General features: G+C 38.5%; 1 protein-coding gene across 8 annotated transcripts in view; it reads right to left on the bottom strand.

The window, feature by feature from the left end:
- Positions 1–26584, bottom strand: part of SLC17A1 (solute carrier family 17 member 1) — a 75619-nt gene that overhangs the window by 38677 nt on the left and 10358 nt on the right. For 5 of the 8 annotated variants that reach the window (XM_061194888.1, XM_061194886.1, XM_061194884.1 and 2 more), the window contains exons 3-7: positions 14026–14198; positions 10267–10425; positions 4623–4856; positions 4449–4536; positions 4023–4109 (exon numbers count right to left, since the gene is read on the bottom strand). In XM_061194888.1, the coding sequence (XP_061050871.1) occupies positions 4023–4109; positions 4449–4536; positions 4623–4856; positions 10267–10425; positions 14026–14198 (741 nt within the window). The remainder of the gene's footprint in view (positions 1–4022; positions 4110–4448; positions 4537–4622; positions 4857–10266; positions 10426–14025; positions 14199–26584) is intronic. The other 3 variants (XM_061194889.1, XM_061194887.1, XM_061194890.1) reach the window with 2 other exon arrangements.

Raw genomic sequence — 26584 nt, forward strand, 5'->3', positions numbered from 1 at the left:
AGCATGGATTATATTGTCTAGGGAGGGAAAATAGCCCTAGAGGAGGAGGCTGGAGAAAAGCTTTGAAGAAAGACAAGAGTTAATGGCAAGTAGAAGAGGAGAAGTCTGCAAAGGAGACTGAGAGGGAATGGCCAGAAGGATAAAGTCCACTGCAGGAAGAACAGGGTCAGAGAGACTGAGAAGAGAAGGAAATGTCCAATCACTGAGGTTCAGTGCATGGAGTCAGAGGCAAAGCCATGAGGGAAAGAATGGTATTGTTGAATATGATTGAGAGTTCAGGTCAAATGTGGACTGAAAAACTTCCACTTGATTTATGGGCATGGAGCTTGGCCAGCATTTGGGAGGCATATAAGGAGTTTAGAAGTTATCACTCCCATCCTTACAACAAGGAAAATGTTGAACAAACTAAAAATCAATAACTCTTCTTTGATCCATCAGAGAATTGAGGTCACAGGGCAAACCACTGCCCTCCTGTCTCTAGAGAGACAGACAGGTAGATACAGAGAATTACAACTTCCCAGAACAGAAGCCCAGAAACAGAAAACTCCATTGGAACCAGTCAGTTCTAGGGTAGGAAAACCTAGCAATTGATGGCTTGCTTTACGTTCAGTGTAGACAAGTTTGAGAGATGAAAAGTCTGGGGATAGGGGGCCCAGTCTTAAGAAGACCCCTCACACTTTTGTGAGTTTTATCTCCAGAACACCTACCAGGTTCTCACAGTGAATATAAGAGAAAAATCCCTCTATCCTTCCAGGAGAGGAAGGGAAAAGTAGCTATTTTGTATTATGTCTAGAGCATTCAGTTCTTAACAAAAACTGCTCAAAGGGAAACTGTTTTACCAGAGCCTAACCAACTTAAGGGAAGGGAAATATCCAATTCCAGCCCCTTCTTCCTGTCTCACTTAAGGAGGGGAAAAAGAAACTGAGAAGGACTTGTGAAGGTCAAGTTCGGGGCAGAGGCTCACTAAAATACTGACACCTAATCACAGGACTATAGAACACTGTCTCCCCATGTACACACACCTTACCACCACATCTGAAGTGTCCTGCACGTTACTGGGAATCCACCTAGAGGAACTGCACATCACAAACCTTATTTAAGAAGTCTCTAGAGAAACTCAAAGACAAGCAAAGACAAAAACAAAGACACCAGAGGAAGCTGTAGCCTCTGAAACTTATAACTATAGCACACAGTAAGCACAGCCTAACCCCTAGCCAGAAAAACATAAAACCTCACACTGAAGGGCTATTTTTCTCAGTTCCTTTTACCTAGTATATCTTGTTAGCTTTCAACAAGAAAAACATGAGGCACACTAACAGGCAAAAAATGTAGTTTGAAGAGACAGAGCAAGCATCAGATCCAGACTGAGACATAGCAGAGGTATTGGAATGATCAGATCAAGAATTTAAAACAACTATGATTAAAATGCTTATGGAAAAAGCAGACAACATACAAAAACATGAGTAATGTAAGTAGAGAGATGGAAACGCTAATAAGGAATCAAAAGAAAATGCTAGAAATCAAAAACACTGTAACAGAAATGAAGAGTGCCTTTAATGAGCTCATTAAGAGACTAGACACGGTCGAGGAAAAATCACTGAGCTTCAAGAAATGTCCATAGAAACTTCCAAACCTGAATTGCAAATAGAGTAAAAGAATAAAAAAGAACAGAATATCCAAGAATTGTGGGACAATTACAATAGTGTAGTATACGTGTAATGGGAATATCAGAAAGAGAAGTAAGAGAAAGGAACAGAAGAAATATTTGAAGCAATAATTACTGAGAATTTCCCAAAAGTAATGATAGACACAAAACCACAGATAGAGGAAGCTCAGAGAACACAAAAAGGATGAATATCAATCAATCAATCAATCAATTTACACCTAGGCATATCATATTCAAACTGCAGAAAATAAAAGAGAAAATTTTGAAAGAAGCCAGAGGAAAGAAAATGACCTGGGGAGTCGGGTTTAAATTTAGAATTCTTAGATTCCACTGGTCACAAATCCCTGGTCACTGATCTGAGACTTGACCTCTTCTGTTCCCACTCAGATCCAGTCCCACACCATTAGGGGTTTTGAATGGCTCTGTATAGAAATTCTTGGCTTCCCCATCATGCTCCATCTACATTCTCTGCAAATAGTTTTACCTGTCACCTCCCGGCCCAGCCTCAATTCAGTGAATGTGGGGAAGAGTCCTGCCAGGTCTGAAAAAGCCTTGGTTGTATATGAGCAAAAAATTCTGGGAGTGATAATTAGAAGGAAGGTCATGGGCTCTGATGAGCCTATAATTTTGATGCCATAGACTTCTACCCTATGAAGAAGGCTTGGCTGGAGGGGGGCCAGAATGGGCTCACTACAGTGTAGAATCCAAGGCAAGGCCTCTCCTGCCTGGGCTTCAGAGCAGCTCTAGCTCTGATGGAAGCCATAAGTGATCTTGGCAAGGGCTCTCTTGATAGTAGAATGGGTCAGACACTTAGTCAGATGTAAGTTGAGGAGACAGTGGGTGGCTAGGAAATGGGGGCAGTGGGTGCAGACAGGTTGTTCAATAATTTTGACTCTTAAAAGCGAGGTAACTTGAAAGGGACGGCAGGGAAAGGGAGCCATTTTAGAGATTTGAGGAGAGTAGAGAAGTTTTGAGAAGTTTGAAATAGTATTTATGGAGAGAAACATGGCAGGACAGTCATGTCCTTTTAAGTGTAAATGTGAGTGTATGGTTCAATTTGTTCTGTATGGTAATTTTCCCCAGCAATTATCAGCTGCTTAAAAGCAGGTATTATTTTGTTCTTTAAAATAGTATTGATTAGATTTATTTAACTTTATTGAGAAGAGCATTCAAATGGAACCACAAAACATCCTGGTTTTAGTTTGCCTCTGCCACTAACTTGGGCAGGTTATTTCACATCTATGGGCACCGTATGACTCATTGTAAGAGTTGTGGAGGCAACACCTAAATCCCTATACTGCTGCCATCTAAGTGATGGCACTCTTCCCCTCTTCTAAGTGATAAGAAAAAGCAGATGGGGCAATTCATGGTAAAGCTGTTATCATAGTATAATGCATAGTCCCTTTCTTTGTGCTTCATAGAGCCACCCATGAGAATTGCAAATGACAAATGTTGCTGTATACATGTATATGATGTTGAAATATGAATACAACATGAATATTGGAGCTCACCCAACTTTTGATCAGCAATGTTGGGCAGCATTAATTATTGAAAAGTTTTTCTTACATGGAGCCAAAACTTCACCTCCCTATAATTTCCTGCATATTAGTTTTAGTTTTGTAATGCAGAGCAGGTATGCATTTCTCTTACGATTCCCATCGACTACACCCTTGCTTGCCCTTTTGGACCTGGGGATGGTATTAGCTTCCATTTTGCTAGCACCTGATTACTGCTCTATCCATTTGATTCTGCCGCATCTTTATTTACCATTTTAAAGAATCACTTTGTAATAGATCCTTCTGAATTAAGCCTCTGTAATTTTCCTTACGTATCAAACGAGCACAATAGCACCCATCCACAGTCCCTTATCCACAAATCTGAAACCAAGATTTGAAAGCCAAAAGTGAGTTTCTAACTTATTTAGAAACCCCAATCCTTTATAGTTTTTCATTTTTTCCAATTTATGAGAATTTCATGTTTCACTTCAGAAATTAATGTGTTTGATTATGAGATGATGCTCTAAATTTTGCTTGGGATGTTAAGTATAAATAGTATACTCATATTATCTTTGATCTATTCTGATCATCCCTTTCCCCAAGAGTTTCATGGAAGGGATATGTATCTGTAGCATCGATGTTGTAGAATTGTAAAATTATATACAGTAATGCATGTATAGTTCTGAGCATGATGTCTTGCTTATAATAAGAAATTCATGAATGTTGACTGCTCTTTTTCCTTCAATGGGATTTATGATTTTTAATATTGCTAACTTCATATAAACTACTGTATTCCATTTTTATTTTTAAGTTTTAAAAATTCTGAATAATGACTGGGATTTTTATAGAAAGAGACTCACCAAAAATATAAAAGACCATAGGCCATCCCAGGGAGTCACAGATGAATCCAGTTATAAGTAGGACAACACAGGGTCCTAGCAGAAGTCCTAATCAGAAGGCACAAAGAACACCCCCAATGAATGCAGGCATCTGGAAGTAGAAATAATGTAGTCTCATGGTGGCAGTGAACAATTTATAGTGAAATAGTTGTATAACATAACACCGAACAGAAGAAAATAATAAAATATTTGCTTTTCTCTCTTTTCTCTGTTGTTTGAGATAAGGAAGCCTCTTCTCCATCCCAGACAATTTCCATACCTTTAAAGTGAGGATGGTTTCCAAAGCCCTTGACAGTTCAAAACATACATGTTTCTTACGGCTCTAGGGCAGCACATGCTACCATGAGATGACAATGAGATTAAACATTCTAGGCCCGTAGTCATTACCTGATAAACTCAGAGAGGTAAGTCGGACTTGTTCCAAGGGAGGAGCCCACTTGATCCATACTACTTGCTGAGTTGTTAATGCTATCCCCTGAAAGAAGAAGAATTAGAACATTTGATCTCTGACACTTTCTGTGAATTTAAACTCTTGGTTCAGTTTTTGTATTATCTTAATACCTGGAATAGTCCCTGGATTACTCGGCATATGATGACCAAAGCTTCTCCAAATTCAGCTGCCAGTGGGATAAGCAGAGTAAATAGAGAGCTGAGGAACAATGCAGAACCAACCATTTTCTTTAAGGAGTATATTCCAGATAAATATCCAGCAGGAATTTGGCTGATGAGTATACCGTAGAAGATGGAACTTAACATGATCCCCTGGATTTCAGTGCTCCAGTTATACACAGGGTTCTGAAAGGAAAAAGGAGACACATCTAGCCACTCTGCAGATGATTTTCTATGATGTTCAGGAATATGGGAAAACTGGTCTTCCAGCTTACCGCATGTAAAATAGCTGCCCTCTGCCTAATATCCTCTATTATGGGACTTCTTTGTTCCTAATAACATCATTCTCTGTGTGTAATTACATTTTATCATCAGTACCCTCAACTATAACGAAAAGTCTTTGCAGTCAAGGGCATCATTTGTACCACCCATACCTGTCACAGCATAGACATTTAATACTTGCTTTTAAAAAAAATTTTAGATATAATTGGCATATTATATTAGTTTCAGGTGTACAACATAATGATTCGATATTTGTATATAATAAGAAATGATCACAGGTCTAGTTAACATCCATCACCATATATATAGTTGTGATGAAAACTTTTAAGATCTACTCTCTTAGCAACTTTCAACTATACAATACAGTATCATTAACTATAGTCACCATGCTATATGCTACACCCCCATAACAATTTTTTTTTAAGATTTATTTTGATGTGGACCATTTTTTTAAAGTTTTTATTGAATTTGTTACAACATTGCTTCTGTTTTGGTTTTTTGGCCACCAGCCACATGGGATCTTAGCTCCCTAACCAGGGATTGAAACCACACCCCCTCATTGGAAGGCAAAGTCTTAACCACTGGACCGCCAGGGAGGTCCCTCCATAACTTATTTTATAGCTGGAAGTTTGCACTTTTTAACTCTCTTTACCCATTTTGCCCAACACCGCCCTCCCCTGACCCCCTGCTACTGGCAACCACCAGCCTATTCTCTGTAACCAGGAGCTCATTTTCATTTGTTTGTTTAGATTCCACATATAAACAAGATCGTATAGTATTTGTCTTTCTTTGTATTATTTCATAATACACTCAAGGTCCATTCATGTTGTCGCAAATGGCAAGATTTCTTACTTTTTATGACTGAATAATATTCCATTGTATATATACACCGCATTTGCATTATCCATTCATCCTTGGATGGATCCTTAGGCTGTTGTAAATAATGCTGCAATGAACATGGGGGTGTAGATATTTTTTCAAGTTAGTGTTTTTATTTTCTTAGGATAAATACCCAGAACTAGAATTGCTGGATATGGTAATTTAATTTTTAATTTTTTGAAGAACCTTCATACTGTTTTCCATAGTGACTGCACTAATTTACATTATACCATCAGTGCACTAGGGTTCCCTTTTCTCCACATCTTAGTCAACACTTGATATTTCTTGTCTTTTTGATAATATCCATGTTGACAGGTATGAGGTGATACCTTGTGGGTTTGATTTGCATTTCCCTGATGATGTTGGGCACCTTCTCATGTGCCTGTTGACAATTTGTACGTCTTTTCTGGAAAAATGTCTATTCAGATCCTCTGCCCATTTTTTAATTAGATTTTTTTTTTTTTTTTGCAGTAGACTTGTATGAGTTCTTCATATATTTTGGATACCAATCTCTTATCAGATATGATTTGCAAGTATTTTCTCTCATTCAGTAGGTTGCCTTTTCATTTTGTTGATGGTTTCCTTTGTCGTGCAGAAGCTTTTTAGTTTGATGTAGTCTCACTTGTTTATTTTTGCTTTTGTTGCCATTGATTTTGATGTAAAATCCAAAAAATCATAGCCAAGACTAATGTCAGTGAGATTTTCACCTATGTTTTCTTCTAGTTTTATGTTTTTAGGTCTTAATGTTCCAATGTTGGATTCATTTTGAGTTAATTTTTGTGTGCATTATAAGATAGTGGCTCAGTTTTCCCAACACTATATATTGAAGAGATTGTCTTTTCATAATTTTATATTCTTGCCTCCTTTGTCATAGATTAATTGCCCAAATATGTATGGGTTTATTTCTGGGCTATCTACACTGCTTCGCCGATTGACGTGTCTGAGTTTATGCAAATACCATACTTTTTTGATTACTATAGTTTTGGAATGTAGTTTGAAATCAGGGAGCTTGATGCCTCTAGCTTTGTTTTTCTTTCTCATTATTGCTTTGGCTATTCTGGGCCTTTTGTAGTTCCATACAAATTGTAGTACTGTTTGTTCTATTTCTGTGAAAAAGGCAATCGGAATTTTGATGATTACATCTAATCTGTAGACATTTTAACAATATGAATTCTTTCAATCCATGAGCACAAAATATCTTTCCATTTACTTGTGTCTTCTTCAGTTTCTTTCATCAGCATCATACTGTTTTCAGTGCATAGGTGTTTAACCTTCTTGGTTAAATTTATTCCTGTATATTTTAGTCTTTTTGATGCAATTAGAATTGTTTTCTTAATTTTGTTTCTGCTAGTTTGTTAATAGTGTATAGAAATGCAACAGATTTGTGTATATTGATTTTGTATCTTACAACTTTACTGAATTCATTTTTATTTCTAACGGTTTCCTTAGTGGAGTCTTCAGGATTTTCTATATATAATATCATGTCATCTGCAAATAGTGACAATTTTACTTCTTCCTTTTCAATTTGGTTGCCTTTTTTTTTCCTTGCCTAATTGCTCTGGTGAGGACTTCCAATACTATGTTGAATAAAAGTGGTGGGAGTGGGAATCACTGTTTTATTCCTGATATTAGAGGAAAAGCTTTCAGATTTTCACCATTGAGTATGATGTTATCTGTGGTCTTGTTATACATGGCCTTTATTATGTTGGGGTACATTCCCTCTATACTCACTTGTTTAGAATTTTGGATATTAATTTTGTCAAACCCTGATGGCCACCAGAGCCAGATGATCAAGGCTGCAGCTGTTAAAAAGAAAAAAGAAATCGGGTGCCAGAACAAGAGGCCAGATGAATGTAGAAGCTCCCCTTTGGGAGATACTGGCTCTCCAGAGCACAGCAAAGAGAGAACACAAGGATGGCATCTGCTGGTCTCCATCCCCAAAGAGAACTCCAGCAGGCCCTAGATGTGTGTTAAATTAGATGCCTGCCCCTCAGGCCGACAGTTTATGGTAAGCAAATAAGTCTCTTTCATAGAACATCTTGGTGTTTTTCAAATGGCTGTTTCTGTTCTGTGCTCTGGGGTAGGTGAGTCCATGTGCAAGCCCTTTAAGAACCATTTCTCAGTTCGTTATACCTTGTGGGACTTGTGTATATGAGCCCTGTTGGCTTTCAGAGCTAGATATTTGGGTGGCGTATCTCTCAGGCGCAGGTCTTAAGAGTTGGCATGCCCATTGTGGGGTTCAAACTCTTCACTCCTCAGGGTTGCCTTGCTGGGTCGCCTTGCCAGGGGTGGGGTTTACAGTGAGATTGTGTCTCAGCATTTCCTCTTGGTTGTGGGCTTTTTCTTGTTCGCCTGATGTGTAGGAGTTACTCAGCTTTCAATCTTTTTTCCAGAGGAAGTTGTTCCATATGTAGCTGTATATTTGGTGTGTCTGTATGAAGAGGTGAGTCCAGGACCTTTCTACCTCTCCATCTTCAACATCTCTAATACCTGTTTCTTGAATGTTGCTAAAAAACATGTAAACTCTTCTGTAGAGTGCCATGTAATACTACATTTACGGCAATCATTAATTTCCTCTTGCCCCTTCTCACCCTCTAATTTCTCTATTCAGTTAACCTCATTCACAAAACAACATTTTTCCCACACACACATGATCCCAGAGAGAAAAGCAGCAATTGAGAGAATATCAAATCATGAAGAGCAGTTCTCAGGCTGAACTATGGAAATAATTGAATGGGATAGTGAAGGAAAAAGACCATTTCTCTTCTTTTGCTTGGCTCTGATGTGGCATGTTTTGTTGTCTGTCTTGGGAGTGGTTTCCTCTGTCAATTCTTAGGCTAGGTGGTCTTGCATAAATTTGTTGCATTATTAAAGTTGATATAAGAAATTCTGAACATTGAACTTATACTTTGGGCTATGAGGAGGCTGTGCTATTTTTGGACCCACTGAACAGGGAGAAGCCTTAATTTTAGTAGGTGAGGACAAGATAAAGCCTCTTTGGTAATGTGTATGATAGTCTGCTTCTCTAAACTTTCTCTGTACTTGCATAATTAGTTTTTATATTAAGAAATGAAGAGTTTTGTTAAATAAAGAATGAATGTTCTTAATGAAATTTTTGGCTGACTATGAAATAATGAAATAGGTAGGAGTCTATGTGTTTGTTCTCTCATCACTGTTATCTTTCACCCTTCATCCCTTTTCTTTCCCCTCCCTTTCTCAAATCTTTGTCATCCTGTAGCTGTGGCCTCTGTATAGTGATGTCTCTTTCTGATGGAAAGGACTTTCATGAGAGATCTGGTAGGAGTACAACTCTGAGAATATTGAATAGTGAGAGGCATCCATAGAGTAGCCAAGGGAGCATGGAAGCTCCAGATCTTCTCCATTTGGTGGGAAGCTACTCAGAGGATGGAACAAGATGTTCTGCCATTTTTTTCTAAATCACAGGAATTTCGCCAAGGAAATCAATATTCACCCTTACCCATATCAGGTGGTCCAGCACACATTCGTTCAACTCTCCCTGTGCAGATTATTCAGAACATTGGGTTGTTTTTCTAATGGCACAAAGCCATCACTCTTCACAGCAGGATGTAAAAAAAAGAAAAAAAGCCCACCATAGTTGAATTAAAACTCCTGAACTCATAAACTCCCCACACAAGAAGGATAAAACCTAAGTTGCATTAACTAGTTGTCATTAAACAAAGTGCTACATATATAAATGTTTAAATTATCCTATATAAATATTAGGAATAAATATATATACATCTGTATGAGTCATATAAATGAATAACAAGTAGATAATATCTACTTGTAAAATGGACTAAGGGTATCAATAGATAATTTATGAGAGAAAAATGGAAATGATCAATAAGTATAGGTCACAGAAATATAAAAATGTGCACATTCATTAATAATAAAAAACTTCAAGTTATGGCACAATTTCTATCAGAATGGTAAATTTTAAATAGAATAATTATACATACTCCTTGGCTGTTGTGGCAGAGGGAAGACTGATAGAGAATACTCCTCATTTATGTGTCACACTTTTTCTCATCTTTCTTCCTTTTCCTTTCTATACTCAGTGTCCCTTACTGTGGTCTCTGTGGTTCCTATTCTCTCTTGTTTTCCTTGTTATTTTGTCTTCTTTCCTAAAATGTTCTGTCTCATTTTATCATAATCTTTTTCTGAGTTCTGTTAATTTCCTTTTCTTTTCCCCATTCATCTGCTGTCTGAGCATAGACTGCTACCACCTGGCTATTTCTGCTTTGAGCTCCTGGATATGCTGCACTGTAGTGTTCCTTCCATAGCTAGAGTTGCTTTCCTAGTTTTTAGGTTCATTTGTAATTTCAGGTTACAATTTAGATCTGCTTTGGGAAAATGATATCCTGGTGAGTTTTCATACTTGAGAATAATTATGTGCTGTTTCTTCATCTAGTACCTTTGTAGAACAGCAAACTGAAATCCTTTTCTGTGACTCATATTTGAAGAAGATCAACTGTCCTGGATTATAGCAGCAGGTTCCATGGGGGGTGGGGGTAGGGGTGAATGTGTCAAAGAAATGTTCCAAGCTCCACAGCTTGACCTGCTTCTTCTTTTTCTACAGTGAAGGAAATAAAATACAGGCTTTGTGAGTAGTCATCTCTCTAGAAAATGGGGTTCTTGATATTTAAACCAAGGCAATGGAATACTACAAATATTTAAGAATTAAAGAAAAAATTTTTGAATAGGTTTTGACAGATTTTTTGAGGTACAATTGACACAATAAACTGTATATTTAATCTTTGTCATAAAGTGTACAACTTGCTAAATTTTAAAACGTGTACACTCATGAAACCATCATCAGAATCAAGATGATGAACATATTATTCACCTCCAAAAGTTTTCTTACTCCTTGTAATTCCTCCCTTCTGCTCCTCCGCTGCCAATGATCTGCTTTGTCGTCATTTCCTAGAAGTTTTATATATATAAATGGAATCATACAGTATGTACTATTTCTTTTTGTCTAGCTTAGTTGACTCAGTATAATTAGAGTGGCATCCATGTTGTCCTGTGTATCAATAGTTCATCCCTTTTTAGTACTAAGCACTACTCCATTTTATGGATGGGCCATAGTTCGTGCATTCATTCACCTATTGATGAACATGTTGGTTGTTTCCAGTTTTTGGTGATTACAAATAAAGCTACAATGAGAATCTATATATACATCTCTGTATGGACACATGCTTTCATTTCTCTTTAGGAGCAGTGGAATGGCTGGATCATACGGTAGCTGTATGCTTAACTAAAGTGGTTGTACCATTGTGAATTATCACCAGCAGTGTAGAAGACTTCCAGTTCCTCCACATTCTTACCAACACTTATGTCCAATCTTTATAATTTTGGCCATTTGAATTGGTGTGTAGTCATATACCTTTGTGGATTTAGTTTGTTTATGTCTAATGACTAATGAGGTGGAGCATATTTTCATGAATTTGCTATCCATGTATCATCTTTGATGAAGTGTCTATTCACATCTTTTCCCCATTTTTGTGCTACATTGTTGGTTTCATTTATTATTGAGTTTTGATAAACTTCCTTTACTAGATATGATTTTCAAAAGTTTACCACTGTCTCTGGTTTGTCTTTTGAGTCTTTTAACAGTGTTTTTTGAATTTTGGTGAAGTCCAATTTTTTGTTTGTTCTTTTGTGGATCATGAAAAAAATCAGTAGTTCATATGTATGTGAGTCTATTTCTGGACACTCTGTTCTATTTCAATGATTACTTTTCTGTCTTTATGCTAATAACATACTGTCTTGATTACTGTAGCTTTATAACAAAGTCTTAAAATCAGGTAGGTAGCATTATTCCTATAACTATTGATTTTTTACCAAACTTAAAAGACAATTCAGTGGAGAAAGAAGACTTTTCAACAAATGATGCTAGAACAGTTGTATATACATATGTAAAAAAGGATCTTCAACACAACATATACAAAAATTGAAAAAATGAATCATATTTAAATGTAAAACCTGAAATTATAAAACTTCTAGAAGAAAATATAACAGATATTTTTACTTTGGGCTATGCAAAAATTTATTAGATATAAAGCCAGAAGAAGTTTTGGTAAAACCAATAGAAGTTCTTTATGCAGAAGGAAAATTATATAGTTCAGAAACTTGGATCTACATTTTAAAAAGAAGAGCATGAAGAAAGAATAAATGAAGGTGTAAATTATTTTATTTTGAATTGATGCAAAAGATACCTACTTGTTTAAAGCAATAATGTAATTCTGTATTGGGTATTTATATCATATGGATAAGGGAAATGACTAGCAGCAGTGTCACAAAAGATGGGAGAGAGGAATTAAGAATACTCTGTTATAAAGTGCCTGCACTACACATGAAGCAGTAAAGTGTTATTTGATGGTGGATTTCTATTATTAAAAAATGTATATTGTAAACCCTAGGGAAACTACTAAAACAGGTTTTTTAAAGTATAAATGATACATCAAGAGAAGAAATAAAATTGAATCATATAAAATGCTCAATTATACCAAGATAAGGCAAAAAAAGGAGTGGAAAAAAGAAAGGTAACAAAGAACAGATGTAACAAATAGAAAACAGTTACCAATTTTATATTTGCCTTTTCTCCTTTTAGTTCTAGCAGTTTTAGCCTTCTGTATTTTGCTGCTTTGTTAGAGACATACATGTTTAGGATTGTTGTTAGAGACATACATGGTTAGGATTATTATGTCTTCTTGGAGAATTGACCCCTTTATCATTAGACAGTGTCCTCTTTAACTCTAATAATCTTCCTTGCTATAAATTCTGCTATGTCTGAAATTAATATAGCTCCCTCAGTTTTTCTTTGCCTGAAAATGTCTTTATTCTCTTTGACTTTTGAGGTAATTTCATTGGATATAGAATTCTAGTTTGGCAGGTGTCTTTTTTTTTTCTTTCAATACTTTAAAGAATTCATTTCTCTCTTCATGTTTGAGTGGTGTCTGATAAGAAGTCTTCTGTAATTCTTATCCTTGTTCCTCTGTAGGTGATTCTTTCCTCTAGCTTCATTCAAGATGTTCTCTTTGTCTTAGTTTTCTGCAATTTAAATATGTATGTCTGGGTGGTTGTTCTTGTTGTTGATTATTTTTCTTTTTAGTATTTATCCTGTTTGGTGTTCTCTGAGCTTCTTGGATTTGCGGCTTGGTGTCTGCCATTAATTTCAAAAAGTTCTCAGCCATTAATTTTTCAAATATTTCTTCTTCCCATTTTTTCCTATTCTTCCTGGTGTTCTAGTCATGCATATGTTACAACTTTTGGTATTGTCCACAGTTCTGCAATGTTCTGTTTGTTTGTTTATTTATTTATTTATTAAATTCTCTTTCATTTCAGCTTGGGAAGTTCCTATTGACCTATATTCAAGTTCATTGATCCTTTCCTCAGCTGTGTTGAGATTACTTATAAGCCCATCAAGGCATTCTTTGTACCTGTTACAGTTGCCATGATTTCTACTATTTCTTTTTTATGCTTTCTAATAATATCCATCTCTCTACTAACATTACCTATCTGGTATTGTATGTTGTCATCTTTTTTCCCCATTAGAGCCCTTGACATATTAATTATGGTTATTTTAAATTCCCTGTCTAGGAATTCCTACATATGTGTCAAATCTGAGCCTGGTTCTGATGCTTATGTTAAAAAAAATCAGGGTGCAGTACACTTCATATAGTGTTATTTTTAATGTAAATAGGGGTGATAATAAGAAAGTATTTTCTTATTTGCCTGTGTATTCATAAAGGGACATAGGAAGAGTATAGTGGAAAATATTTTTCCCACCTATTTTCATTTTTTTCTGTACTACATCTTCTGACAGGTATCAACTCATTACCTTCCATAGATGAAATTAATGAAACATGTAAATGTACTGTATGTTAAAAATGTAAATAAGAAAGAAAAAGTGTCTTGACTTCTACTTCTCATTTAAGATGCTTTCCTTTTTTCTCCTGTCCAAACTTCTCTTGCCCTTTACAAATACTGAGACATATTTTAGTTGTGGGACATGTTTATTTAGGTTATTACTGTCAAGGCAGATCAAGACTTGAGCTTCTTTCTCTAATAATTACTGTCATATCAATTATGATAACATTCAACCTCTCCACAAATTAGTTAGCAAGATAGGATTTTAAACTTATGACTGTCTATAATATTTTTGATATACCTTTATGTTATCCTGTGGCTCCTTTGTGGAGGTGTTGGACAAACCATGTGGCTCTGTGCTGTTCACCATGGTTATCATTGTGAGGCTCATACACACGCGCTGTGACATTATTATAACATTACAGAGGAGCAGTAAGAGAGCAATTCCATAACGAATGGAACAAAAATTTGGAACTGGAATGTAGAACAGAAAGTATCCATCATTAACACATCTGAGGTAATAACATATTTTAACTTTAGGAAGTGCCACTTAGAAATTTGGACCCCTATATATTAATTTAAAATTTTATTGTACTAACTGGCTTTTGAGAAGTTATGACACAATAAGAAGATGTGGGACTGATCTTATAATTTCATACCCCCTAAAATATAATCCTTAATAGAATGTCCCAGAAAACTGAGCCAGTCCTTGAAGTACTTTGGCTCATGTCTATTTTAAAGGGACCATTTACAAATACTCTGAGTTACTCTTGGAATTAAGTCTCCTGAACAACAAAAAAGACCTTCCCTCAAGTAAACTGCTACATTCTCAAAATTTATATGACTAGTCTGGTTGAGAAACTCACATGTGCACATTGCAGAGAAAAACAGCACTTAAAACATGTAATGTATTTGAAGTAGTTTCAAGCTAGAGTAATCAGTGTAGTGTTGGTGTAAGGCCAAACAAATTCATCAATAGGAGAAAGTAGGGAGTCCAGAAAGAGAGGAGTATAAATAATCATATGCTTTTGAATAAATACACTAATGCAAATCAATGGAGGCAAGTACAGTCTTTTCAACAAATGGCACTTTCTTAAGAGAAATAAAAATATGTGTCTACAAAAGGTTTGTACTGAAATGTTTATAGCAGCTTTATTCAAAATAGCTCTATATTTGGAATGGATGAACATACCATAGTGTATTAATACAATGGATATTACTCAGAAATACAAAGTAAGGAAACACTGATACACTCAACAATCTGGATGAATCTCAACAAAAATATGCTCAGCTGAAGAAGCTAGACACCAAAGAGTGCATACTATTTTTATGCGTACTATTTCTATGAATTTCAAAAATGGGCAATATTAATTTATGTGGCTAGATATTACAAAAACAGTTCCCTCTTGGTGAGGAGGGCAAAAGGACATGAAGGGACTTTAATGTAGTGTTCTATGAGTCTTGTTTGTAAGTTTATACATTTTTCAAAACACATCTAAGATTATCCAGCAGCAACAACAACCACAACCACAACAGGCATTGGGAGAGGAACCAAGATGGCGGAGTAGAAGGACGTGCTCTCACTCCCTCTTTTGAGAACACCAGAATCACAACTAGTTGCTGGACAGTCATCGATAGGAAGACACTGGAACTCATCAAAAATATACCCCACATCCAAAGACAAAGGAGAAGCCACAATGAGATGGTAGGAGGGGCGCAATCACAGTAAAATCAAATCCCATAACTGCCGGATGGGTGACTCACACACTGCAGAACACTTATACCACAGAAGTCCACCCACTGGAGTGAAGGTTCTGAGCCCCACGTCAGGCTTCCCAACCTGGGGGTCTGGCAACAGGAGGAGAAATTCCTAGAGAAGCAGACTTTGAAGTCTAACGGGATTTGATTGCAGGACTTTGACAGGACTAGGGAAACAGAGACTCCACTCTTGGAGGGCACACACAAAGTAGTGTGTGCCTTGGGACCCAGGGGAAGTAGCAGTGACCCCAGGGGAGAATGAACCAGAGCTACCTGCTAGTGTTGGAGGGTCTCCTGCAGAGGCAGGGGGTGGCTGTGGCTCACTGTGGGGAAAAGGACACTGACAGAAGAAGTTCTGGGAAGTACTCCTTGGCACGAGCCCTCCCAGAGTCTGTCATTAGCCCCACCAAAGAGCCCAGGTAGGCTCCAGTGTTGGGTTGCCTCAGGCCAAACAACCAACAGGGAGGGAACCCAGCCCCACCCATCAACAGTCAAGTGGATTAAAGTTTTACTGAGCTCTGCCCACCAGAGCAACAGCCAGCTCTACCCACCACCAGTCCCTCCCATCAGGAAACTTACACAAGCCTCTTAGATAGCCTCATCCACTAGAAGGCAGACAGCAGAAGCAAGAAGAACAACAATCCTGCAGCCTGTGGAACAAAAACCACACTCACAGAAAGATAGACAAGATGAAAAGGCAGAGGGCTATGTACCAGATGAAGGAACAAGATAAACCCCCAGAAACACAACTAAATGAAGTGAAGACAGGCAACCTTCCAGAAAAAGAATTCAGAATAACGATAGTGAAGATGATCCAGGACCTCGGAAAAAGAATGGAGGCAAAGATTGAGAAGACGCAAGAAATGTTTAACAAAGACCTAGAAGAATTAAAGAACAAACAAACAGAGATGAACAATACAATAACTGAAATGAAAACTACACTATAAGGAATCAATAACAGAAAAACTGAGGCAGAAGAACGGATAAGTGACCTAGAAGACAGAATGGTGGAATTCACTGCTGTGGAAGAGAATAAAGAAAAAAGAATGAAAAGAAATGAAGACAGCCTAAGAGACAACTGGGACAACAATAAATGCAACAACTTTCGCATTATAGGGGTCCCAGAAGGAGAAGAGAGAGAGAAAGGACCCGAGAAAATATTTGAAAAGATTATAGTCGAAAATTTCCCTAACATGGGAAAGGAAATAGCTACCCAAGTCCAGGAAGCACAGCAACTCCCATACAGGATAAACCCAAGGAGAAACATGCCAAGACACATAGTAATCAAATTGGCAAAAATTAAAGACAAAGAAAAACTTATTGAAAGCAGCCAGGGAAAAATGACAAATAACATACAAGGGAACTCCCATAAGGTTAACAGCTGTTTTCTCAGCAGAAACTTTACAAGCCAGAAGGGAGTGGCATGATATACTTTAAGTAATGAAAAGGAAGAACCTACAACCAAGATTACTCTACCTGGCAAGGATCTCATTCAGATTTGATGGAGAAATCAAAAGCTTTACAGACAAGCAAAAGCTAAGAGAATTCAGCACCACCAAACCAGCTCTACAACAAATGCTAAAGGAACTTCTCTAAGTGGGAAACACAAGAGAAGAAAAGGACTTACAAAAACAAACCTAAAACAATTAAGAAAATGGTCATAGGACATACATATCAATAATTACCTTAAAGGTGAATGGATTAAATGCTCCAAACAAAAGACACAGGCTTGCTGAATGGATACAAAAACAAGACCCATATATAAGCTGTCTACAAGAGACCCACTTCAGACCTAAGGGACACATACAGAGTGAAAGTGAGGGGATGGAAAAAGATTTCCCATGCAAATGGCAATCAAAAGAAAGCTGGAGCAGCAATACTCATATCAGATAAAATAGACTTTAAAATAAAGAATGTTACAAGAGACAAGGAAGGACACTACATAGTGATCAAGGGATCAATCCAAGAAGAAGATATAACAATTATAAATATGTATGCACCCAACATAGGAGCACCTCAATACATAAGGCAACTGCTAACAGCTATAAAAGAGGAAATCGACAGTGACACAATAATAGTGGGGAACTTTAACACCTCACTTACACCAATGGACAGATCACCCAAAATGAAAACAAATAAGGAAACAGAAGCTTTAAATGACACAGTAGACCAGATAGATTTAATTGATAGTTATAGGATATTCCATCCAAAAACAGCAGATTACACTTTCTTCTCAAGTGTGCACGGAACATTCTCCAGGATAGATCACATCTTGGAGATGTGATCACAAATCAAGCCTCAGTAAATTTAAGAAAATTGAAACCATATCAAGCGTCTTTTCTGACCACAGCACTATGAGATTAGAGATGAATTACAGGGAAAGAAACGTGAAAAACACAACCACATGGAGGCTAAACAATACGTTACTAAATAACCAAGATATCACTGAAGAAATCAAAGAGGAAATCAAAAAGTACCTAGAGACAAATGACAATGAAAACACGATGATCCAAAACCTATGGGATGCAGCAAAAGCAGTTCTAAGAGGGAAGTTTACAGCTATACAAGCCTACCTCAAGAAACAAGAAAAATCTCAAATAAACAATCTAACCTTACACCTAAAGGAACTAGAGAAAGAAGAACAAACAAAACCCAAAGTTAGCAGAAGGAAAGAAATCATAAAGATCAGAGCAGAAATAAATGAAATAGAAACAAAGAAAACAATAGCAAAGATCAATAAAAGTAAAAGCTGGTTCTTTGAGAAGATAAACAAAATTGATAAACCATTAGCCAGAGTCATCAAGAAAAAGAGGGAGAGGACTCAAATCAATAAAATTAGAAATGAAAAAGGAGAAGTTACAACAGACATCACAGAAACACAAAGCATCATAAGAGACTACTACAAGCAACTCTATGCCAGTAAAATGGACAACCTGGAAGAAATGAACAAATTGTTAGAAAGGTATAACCTTCCAAGACTGAACCAGTAAGAAATAGAAAACATGAACAGACCAATTGCAAGTAATGAAATTGAAACTGAGATAAAGAAATCTTCCAACAAACAGAAGTCCAGGACCAGATGGCTTCACAGGTGAATTCTATCAAACATTTAGAGAAGAGCTAACACCCATCCTTCTCAAACTCTTCTAAAAAATTGCAAAGGGAGGAACACTCCCAAACTCATTCTACGAGGCCACCATCACCCTGATACCAAAACCAGACAAAGATACTACAAAAAACGAAAATTACAGACCAATATCACTGATGAATATAGATGCAAAAATCCTCAACAAAATACTACCAAACAGAATCCAGCAACACATTACACCAGAAAGTGGGCATAGAGGGAACCTACCTCAACATAATAAAGGCCATATATGACAAACCCACAGCAAACATCATTCTCAGTGGTGAAAAACTGAAAGCATTTCCTCTAAGATCAGGAACAAGACAAGGATGTGCACTCTTGCCACTCTTATTCAACACAGTTTTAGAAGTCCTAGCCAGGCAATCAGATAAGAAAAAGAAATAAAAGGAATACAAATTGGAAAAGAAGAAGTAAAACTGACACTGTTCGCAGATGACAGGATATCTATACATAGATAATCCTAAAGATGCCACCAGAAAACTAGTAGAGCTAATCAATGAATTTGGTGAACTTGCAAGATACAAAATTAATGCACAGAAATCTCTTGCATTCCTATACACTAACACAGAAAGATCAGAAAGTGAAATTAAGAAAACAATCCCATTCACCACTGCAACAAAAAGAATAAAATACCTAGGAAAAAACCTACCTAAGGAGGTAAAAGACCTGTACTCAGAAAACTATAAGACACTGATGAAAGAAATCAGATGACACAAACAGATGGAGAGATATACCATGTTCTTGGATTGGAAGAATCAATATTGTGAAAATGACTCTACTACCCAAAGCAATCTACAGATTCAATGCAATCCCTATCAACTTACCAATGGCAGTTTTTACAGAACTAGAACAAAAAATCTTAAAATTTGTATGAAGACACAAAAGACCCTGAATAGCCAAAGCAATCCTGAGAGGAAAAAATGGAGCTGGAGGAGTCAGACTCCCTGACTTCAGACTATACTACAAAGCTACAGTAATCAAGATAATATGGTACTGGCACAAAAACAGAAATATAGATCAATGGAACAGGATAGAAACCCAGAGATAAATCCACGCACCTATGTTCAACTAATCTATGATAAAGGAGGCAAGGATATACAATGGAGAAAAGACAGTCTCTTCAGTAAATGGTGCTGGGAAAACTGGACAGCCACATGTAAAAGAATGAAATTAGAATACTCCCTAACACCGTACACAAAAATAAACTCAAAATGGATTAAAGACCTAAATGTAAGACCGGACACTATAAAATTAGAGGAAAACATGGGAAGAACACTCTTTGACATAAATCACAGCAAGACCTGCTTTGACCCACCTCCTAGAGTAATGGAAATAAAAACAAAAATTAAAACATGGGACCTAATGAAACTAAAAGCTACTGTACAGCAAAGGAAACTATAAACAGGACGGGGGGGGGGGGGAGAAGAAGATGGCGGAAGAGTAAGACGCGGAGATCACCTTCCTTCCTACAGATACATTAGAAATACATCTACACGTGGAACTGCTCCTACAGAACACCCACTGAACGCTGGCAGAAAACGTCAGACCTCCGAAAAGGCAAGAAACTCCCCACGTACTTGGGTAGGGCAAAAGAAAAAAGAAATAACAGAGACAAAAGAATAGGGACGGGACCTGCACCTGTGGGAGGGAGCCGTGAAGGAGGAAAGGTTTCCACGCACTAGGAAGCCCCTTCGCGGGCAGAGACTGCGGGTGGCAGAGGGGGGAAGCTTCGGAGCCACGGAGGAGAGCGCAGCCACAGGGGTGCGGAGGGCAAAGCGGAGAGACTCGCGCACAGAGGCTCGGCGCCGAGCAGCACTCACCAGCCCGAGAGGCTTGTCTGCTCAGCCGCCGGGGCGGGCGGGGGCTGGGAGCTGAGGCTCAGGCTTAGGTCGGATCGCAGGGAGAGGACTGGGCTTGGCGGCGTGAACACAGCCTGAAGGGGTTAGTGCACCACAGCTAGCCAGGAGGGAGTCCGGGAAAAAGACTGCAGCTGCCGAAGAGACAAGAGACTTTTTCTTCCCTCTTTGTTTCCTGGTGCGCGACGAGAGGGGATTCAGAGCGCCGCCTAAACGAGCTCCAGAGACGGGCGCGAGCCGCGGCTATCAGCGCGGATCCCACAGCAACAGGGGCGCAGAGGGAAAAGTGGAGAGATTCCCGCACAGAGGAGCAGTGCCGACCGGCACTCACCAGCCCGAGAGGCTTGTCTGCTCCCCCGCCGGGGCGGGCGGGGGCTGGGAGCTGAGGCTCGGGCTTCGGTGGGATCGCACGGAGAGGACTGGGGTTGACGGCGTGAACACAGCCTGAAGGGGTTAGCGCACCACAGCTAGCCGGGAGGGAGTCCGGAAAAAAGTCTGCAGCCGCCGAATAGGCAAGAGACTTTTTCTTGCCTCTTTGTTTCGCGGCGCGCAAGGAGAGGGGATTCAGAGCGCCGCCTAAATGAGCTCCAGAGATGGGCGCTAGCCGTGGCTATCAGCGCGGACCCCAGAGACGGGCATGAGACGCTAAGGCTGCTGCTGCCGCCACCAAAAAGCCTGTGTGCGAGCACAGGTCACTCTCCACACCGCCCCTCCCGGGAGCCGGTGCAGCCCGCCACGGCCAGGCTCCCGTGATCAGGGGACAACTTCCCCGGGAGAACGCACGGCGCGCCTCGGGCTGGTGCAACGTCACGCTGGCCTCTGCCGCCGCAGGCTCGCCCCGCATCCGTATCCCTCCCTCCCCGCGCCTGAGTGAGCCAGAGCCCCCGAAGCAGCTGCTCCTTTAACCCCGTTCTGTCTGGGCGGGGAACAGACGCCCTCAGGGGACCTACACGCAGAGGCGGCTCCAAATCCAAAGCTGAACCCCGGGAGCTGTGCGAACAAAGAAGCGAAAGGGAAATCTCTCCCAGCAGCCTCAGAAGCAGCAGATTAAAACTTCACAAACAACTTGATGTGCCTGCATCTGTGGAATACCTGAATAGACAACGAATCAGCCCAAGTTCAGGAGGTGGACTTTGGGAGCAGGATATATTAATTTTTCCCCTTTTCCTTTTTTTTTGAGTGTATATGTATATGCTTCTGGGTGAGATTTTGTCTGTATAGCTTTGCTTTATAATAGCTTTATTTTACTTCACTATATTTTATCCTCTTTCTTTCTTTCTATTTTTTCTCCCTTTTACTCTGAGCCGTGTGGATGAAAGGCTCTTGGTGCTCCAGCCAGGCATCAGGGCTGTGCCTCTGAGGTGGGAGAGCCAACTTCAGGACACTGGTCCACAGGAGACCTCCCAGCTCCACGTAATACCAAACGGCGAAAATCTCTCAGAGATCTCCATCTCAACATCAAGACCCAGCTTCACTCAACGACCAGCAAGCTACAGTGCTGGACACCCTATGCCAAACAACTAGCAAAACAGGAACACAGCCCCATCCATTAGCAGACAGGCTGCCTAAAATCATAATAAGGCCACAGACACCCCAAAATACACCACCAGACGTGGACGTGCCCACCAGAAAGACAAGATCCAGCCTCATCCACCAGAACGCAGGCACTAGTTCCCTCCACCAGGAAGCCTACACAACCCACTGAACCAATCTTAGCCACTGGAGACAGATACCAAAAACAACGGGAACTACGAACATGCAGCCTGTGAAAAGGAGACCCCAAACACAGTAAGATAAGCAAAATGCGATGACAGAAAAACACACAGCAGATGAAGGAGCAGGGTCAAAACACACCAGACCTAACAAATGAAGAGGAAATAGGTAGTCTACCTGAAAAAGAATTCAGAATAATGATAGTAAGGATGATCCAAAATCTTGGAAATAGAATAGACAAAATGCAAGAAACATTTAACAAGGACGTAGAAGAACTAAAGAGGAACCAAGCAATGATGAAAAACACAATAAATGAAATTAAAAATACTCTAGATGGGATCAATAGCAGAATAACTGAGGCAGAAGAACGGATAAGTGACCTGGAAGATAAAATGGTGGAAATAACTACTGCAGAGCAGGATAAAGAAAAAAGAATGAAAAGAACTGAGGACAGTCTCAGAGACCTCTGGGACAACATTAAACGCACCAACATTCGAATTATAGGGGTCCCAGAAGAAGAAGAGAAAAAGAAAGGGACTGAGAGAATATTTGAAGAGATTATAGTTGAAAACTTCCCTAATATGGGAAAGGAAATAGTTAATCAAGTCCTGGAAGCACAGAGAGTCCCATACAGGATAAATCCAAGGAGAAACACGCCAAGACACATATTAATCAAACTGTCAAAAATTAAATATAAAGAAGACATATTAAAAGCAGCAAGGGAAAAACAACAAATAACACACAAGGGAATCCCCATCAGGTTAACAGCTGATCTTTCAGCAGAAACTCTGCAAGCCAGAAGGGAGTGGCAAGACATATTTAAAGTGATGAAGGAGAAAAACCTACAACCAAGATTAATCTACCCAGCAAGGATCTCATTCAGATTTGATGGAGAAATTAAAACCTTTACAGACAAGCAAAAGCTGAGAGAGTTCAGCACCACCAAACCAGCTTTACAACAAATGCTAAAGGAACTTCTCTAGGCAAGAAACACAAGAGAAGGAAAACACCTACAATAACAAACCCAAAACACTTAAGAAAATGGAAATAGGAACATACATATCAATAATTACCTTAAATGTAAATGGATTAAATGCTCCCACCAAAAGACATAGACTGGCTGAATGGATACAAAAACAAGACCCATATATATGCTGTCTACAAGAGACCCACTTCAGACCTAGAGACACATACAGACTGAAAGTGAGGGGATGGAAAAAGATATTCCATGCAAATGGAAATCAAAAGAAAGCTGGAGTAGCAATTCTCATATCAGACAAAATAGACTTTAAAATAAAGACTATTACAAGAGACAAAGAAGGACACTATATAATGATCAAGGGATCGATCCAAGAGGAAGGTATAACAATTGTAAATATTTATGCACCCAACATAGGAGCACCTCAATACATAAGGCAAATACTAACAGCCATAAAAGGGGAAATCGACAGCAACACAATCATAGTAGGGGACTTTAACACCCCACTTTCACCAATGGACAGATCATCCAAAATGAAAATAAATAAGGAAACACAAGCTTTAAATGATACATTAAACAAGATGGACTTAATTGATATTTATAGGACATTCCACCCCAAAACAACAGAATACACATTCTTCTCAAGTGCTCATGGAACATTCTCCAGGATAGATCATATCTTGGGTCACAAATCAAGCCTTGGTAAATTTAGGAAAATTGAAATCGTATCAAGTATCTTTTCCGACCACAACGCTATGAGACTAGATATCAATTACAGGAAAAGATCTGTAAAAAATACAAACACATGGAGGCTACACAATACACTACTTAATAACGAAGTGATCACTGAAGAAATCAAAGGGGAAATCAAAAAATACCTAGAAACAAATGACAATGGAGACACGACGACCCAAAACCTATGGGACGCAGCAAAAGCAGTGCTAAGAGGGAAGTTTATAGCAATACAAGCCTACTTCAAGAAACAGGAAACATCTCGAATAAACAACCTAACCTTGCACCTGAAGCAATTAGAGAAAGAAGAACAAAAAAACCCCAAAGCTAGCAGAAGGAAAGAAATCATAAAGATCAGGTCAGAAATAAATGAAAAAGAAATGAAGGAAACAATAGCAAAAATCAATGAAACTAAAAGCTGGTTCTTTGAGAAGATAAACAAAATTGATAAACCATTAGCCAGACTCATCGAGAGAAAAAGGGAGAAGACTCAAATCAATAGAATTAGAAATGAAAAAGGAGAAGTAACCACTGACACTGCAGAAATACAAACGATCATGAGAGATTACTACAAGCAACTCTATGCCAATAAAATAGACAACCTGGAAGAAATGGACAGATTCTTAGAAATGCACAACCTGCCGAGACTGAACCAGGAAGAAATAGAAAATATGAACAGACCAATCACAAGCACTGAAATTGAAACTGTGATTAAAAATCTTCCAACACACAAAAGCCCAGGACCAGATGGCTTCACAGGCGAATTCTATCAAACATTTAGAGAAGAGCTAACACCTATCCTTCTCAAACTCTTCCAAAATATTGCAGAGGGAGGAACACTCCCAAACTCATTCTACGAGGCCACCATTACCCTGATACCAAAACCAGACAAAGATGTCACAAAGAAAGAAAACTACAGGCCAATATCACTGATGAACATAGATGTAAAAATCCTCAACAAAATACTAGCAAACAGAATCCAACAGCACATTAAAAAGATCATACACCATGATCAAGTGGGGTTTATCCCAAGAATGCAAGGATTCTTCAATATACGCAAATCAATCAACGTGATACACCATATTAACAAATTGAAAGAGAAAAACCATATGATCATCTCAATAGATGCAGAGAAAGCTTTCGACAAAATTCAACACCCATTTATGATAAAAGCCCTGCAGAAAGTAGGCATAGAGGGAACTTTCCTCAACATAATAAAGGCCATATATGACAAACCCACAGCCAATATTGTCCTCAATGGTGAAAAACTGAAACCATTTCCACTAAGATCAGGAACAAGACAAGGTTGCCCACTCTCACCACTATTATTCAACATAGTTTTGGAAGTGTTAGCCACAGCAATCAGAGAAGAAAAAGAAATAAAAGGAATCCAAATTGGAAAAGAAGAAGTAAAGCTGTCACTGTTTGCAGATGACATGATACTATACATAGAGAATCCTAAAGATGCCACCAGAAAACTACTAGAGCTAATCAATGAATCTGGTAAAGTAGCAGGATACAAAATTAATGCACAGAAATCGCTTGCATTTCTATACACTAATGACGAAAAATCTGAAAGTGAAATTAAGAAAACGCTCCCGTTTACCATTGCAACAAAAAGAATAAAATATCTAGGAATAAACCTACCTAAGGAGACAAAAGACCTGTATGCAGAAAATTATAAGACACTGATGAAAGAAATTAAAGATGATACAAATAGATGGAGAGATATACCATGTTCTTGGATTGGAAGAATCAACATTGTGAAAATGACTCTACTACCCAAAGCAATCTACAGATTCAATGCAATCCCTATCAAACTACCACTGGCATTTTTCACAGAACTAGAACAAAAAATTTCACAATTTGTATGGAAACACAAAAGACCCTGAATAGCCAAAGCAATCTTGAGAACGAAAAATGGAGCTGGAGGAATCAGGCTCCCTGACTTCAGACTATATTACAAAGCTACAGTAATCAAGACAGTATGGTACTGGCACAAAAACAGAAATATAGATCAATGGAACAGGATAGAAAGCCCAGAGATAAACCCACGCACATATGGTCACCTTATCTTTGATAAAGGAGGCAAGCATATACAGTGGAGAAAAGACAGCCTCTTCAATAAGTGGTGCTGGGAAAATTGGACAGGTACATGTAAAAGTATGAAATTAGAACACTCCCTGACACCATACACAAAAATAAACTCAAAAATGGATTAAAGACCTAAGTGTAAGGCCAGACACTATCAAACTCTTAGAGGAAAACATAGGCAGAACACTCTATGACATAAATCATAGCAAGATTCTTTTTGACCCAGCTCCTAGAGAAATGGAAATAAAAACACAAATAAACAAATGGGACCTAATGAAACTGAAAAGCTTTTGCACAGCAAAGGAAACCATAAACAAGACCAAAAGACAACCCTCAGAATGGGAGAAAATATTTGCAAATGAAGCAACTGACCAAGGACTAATCTCCAAGATTTACAAGCAGCTCATGCAGCTCAATAACAAAAAAACAAACAACCCAATCCAAAAATGGGCAGAAGACCTAAATAGACATTTCTCCAAAGAAGATATACAGATTGCCAACAGACACATGAAAGAATGCTCAACATCATTAATCATTAGAGAAATGCAAATCAAAACTACAATGAGATATCATCTCACAC

This window comes from Eubalaena glacialis, chromosome 7, assembly GCF_028564815.1.
Source record: "Eubalaena glacialis isolate mEubGla1 chromosome 7, mEubGla1.1.hap2.+ XY, whole genome shotgun sequence".
NCBI classification, from domain to species: Eukaryota; Metazoa; Chordata; class Mammalia; order Artiodactyla; family Balaenidae; genus Eubalaena; species Eubalaena glacialis.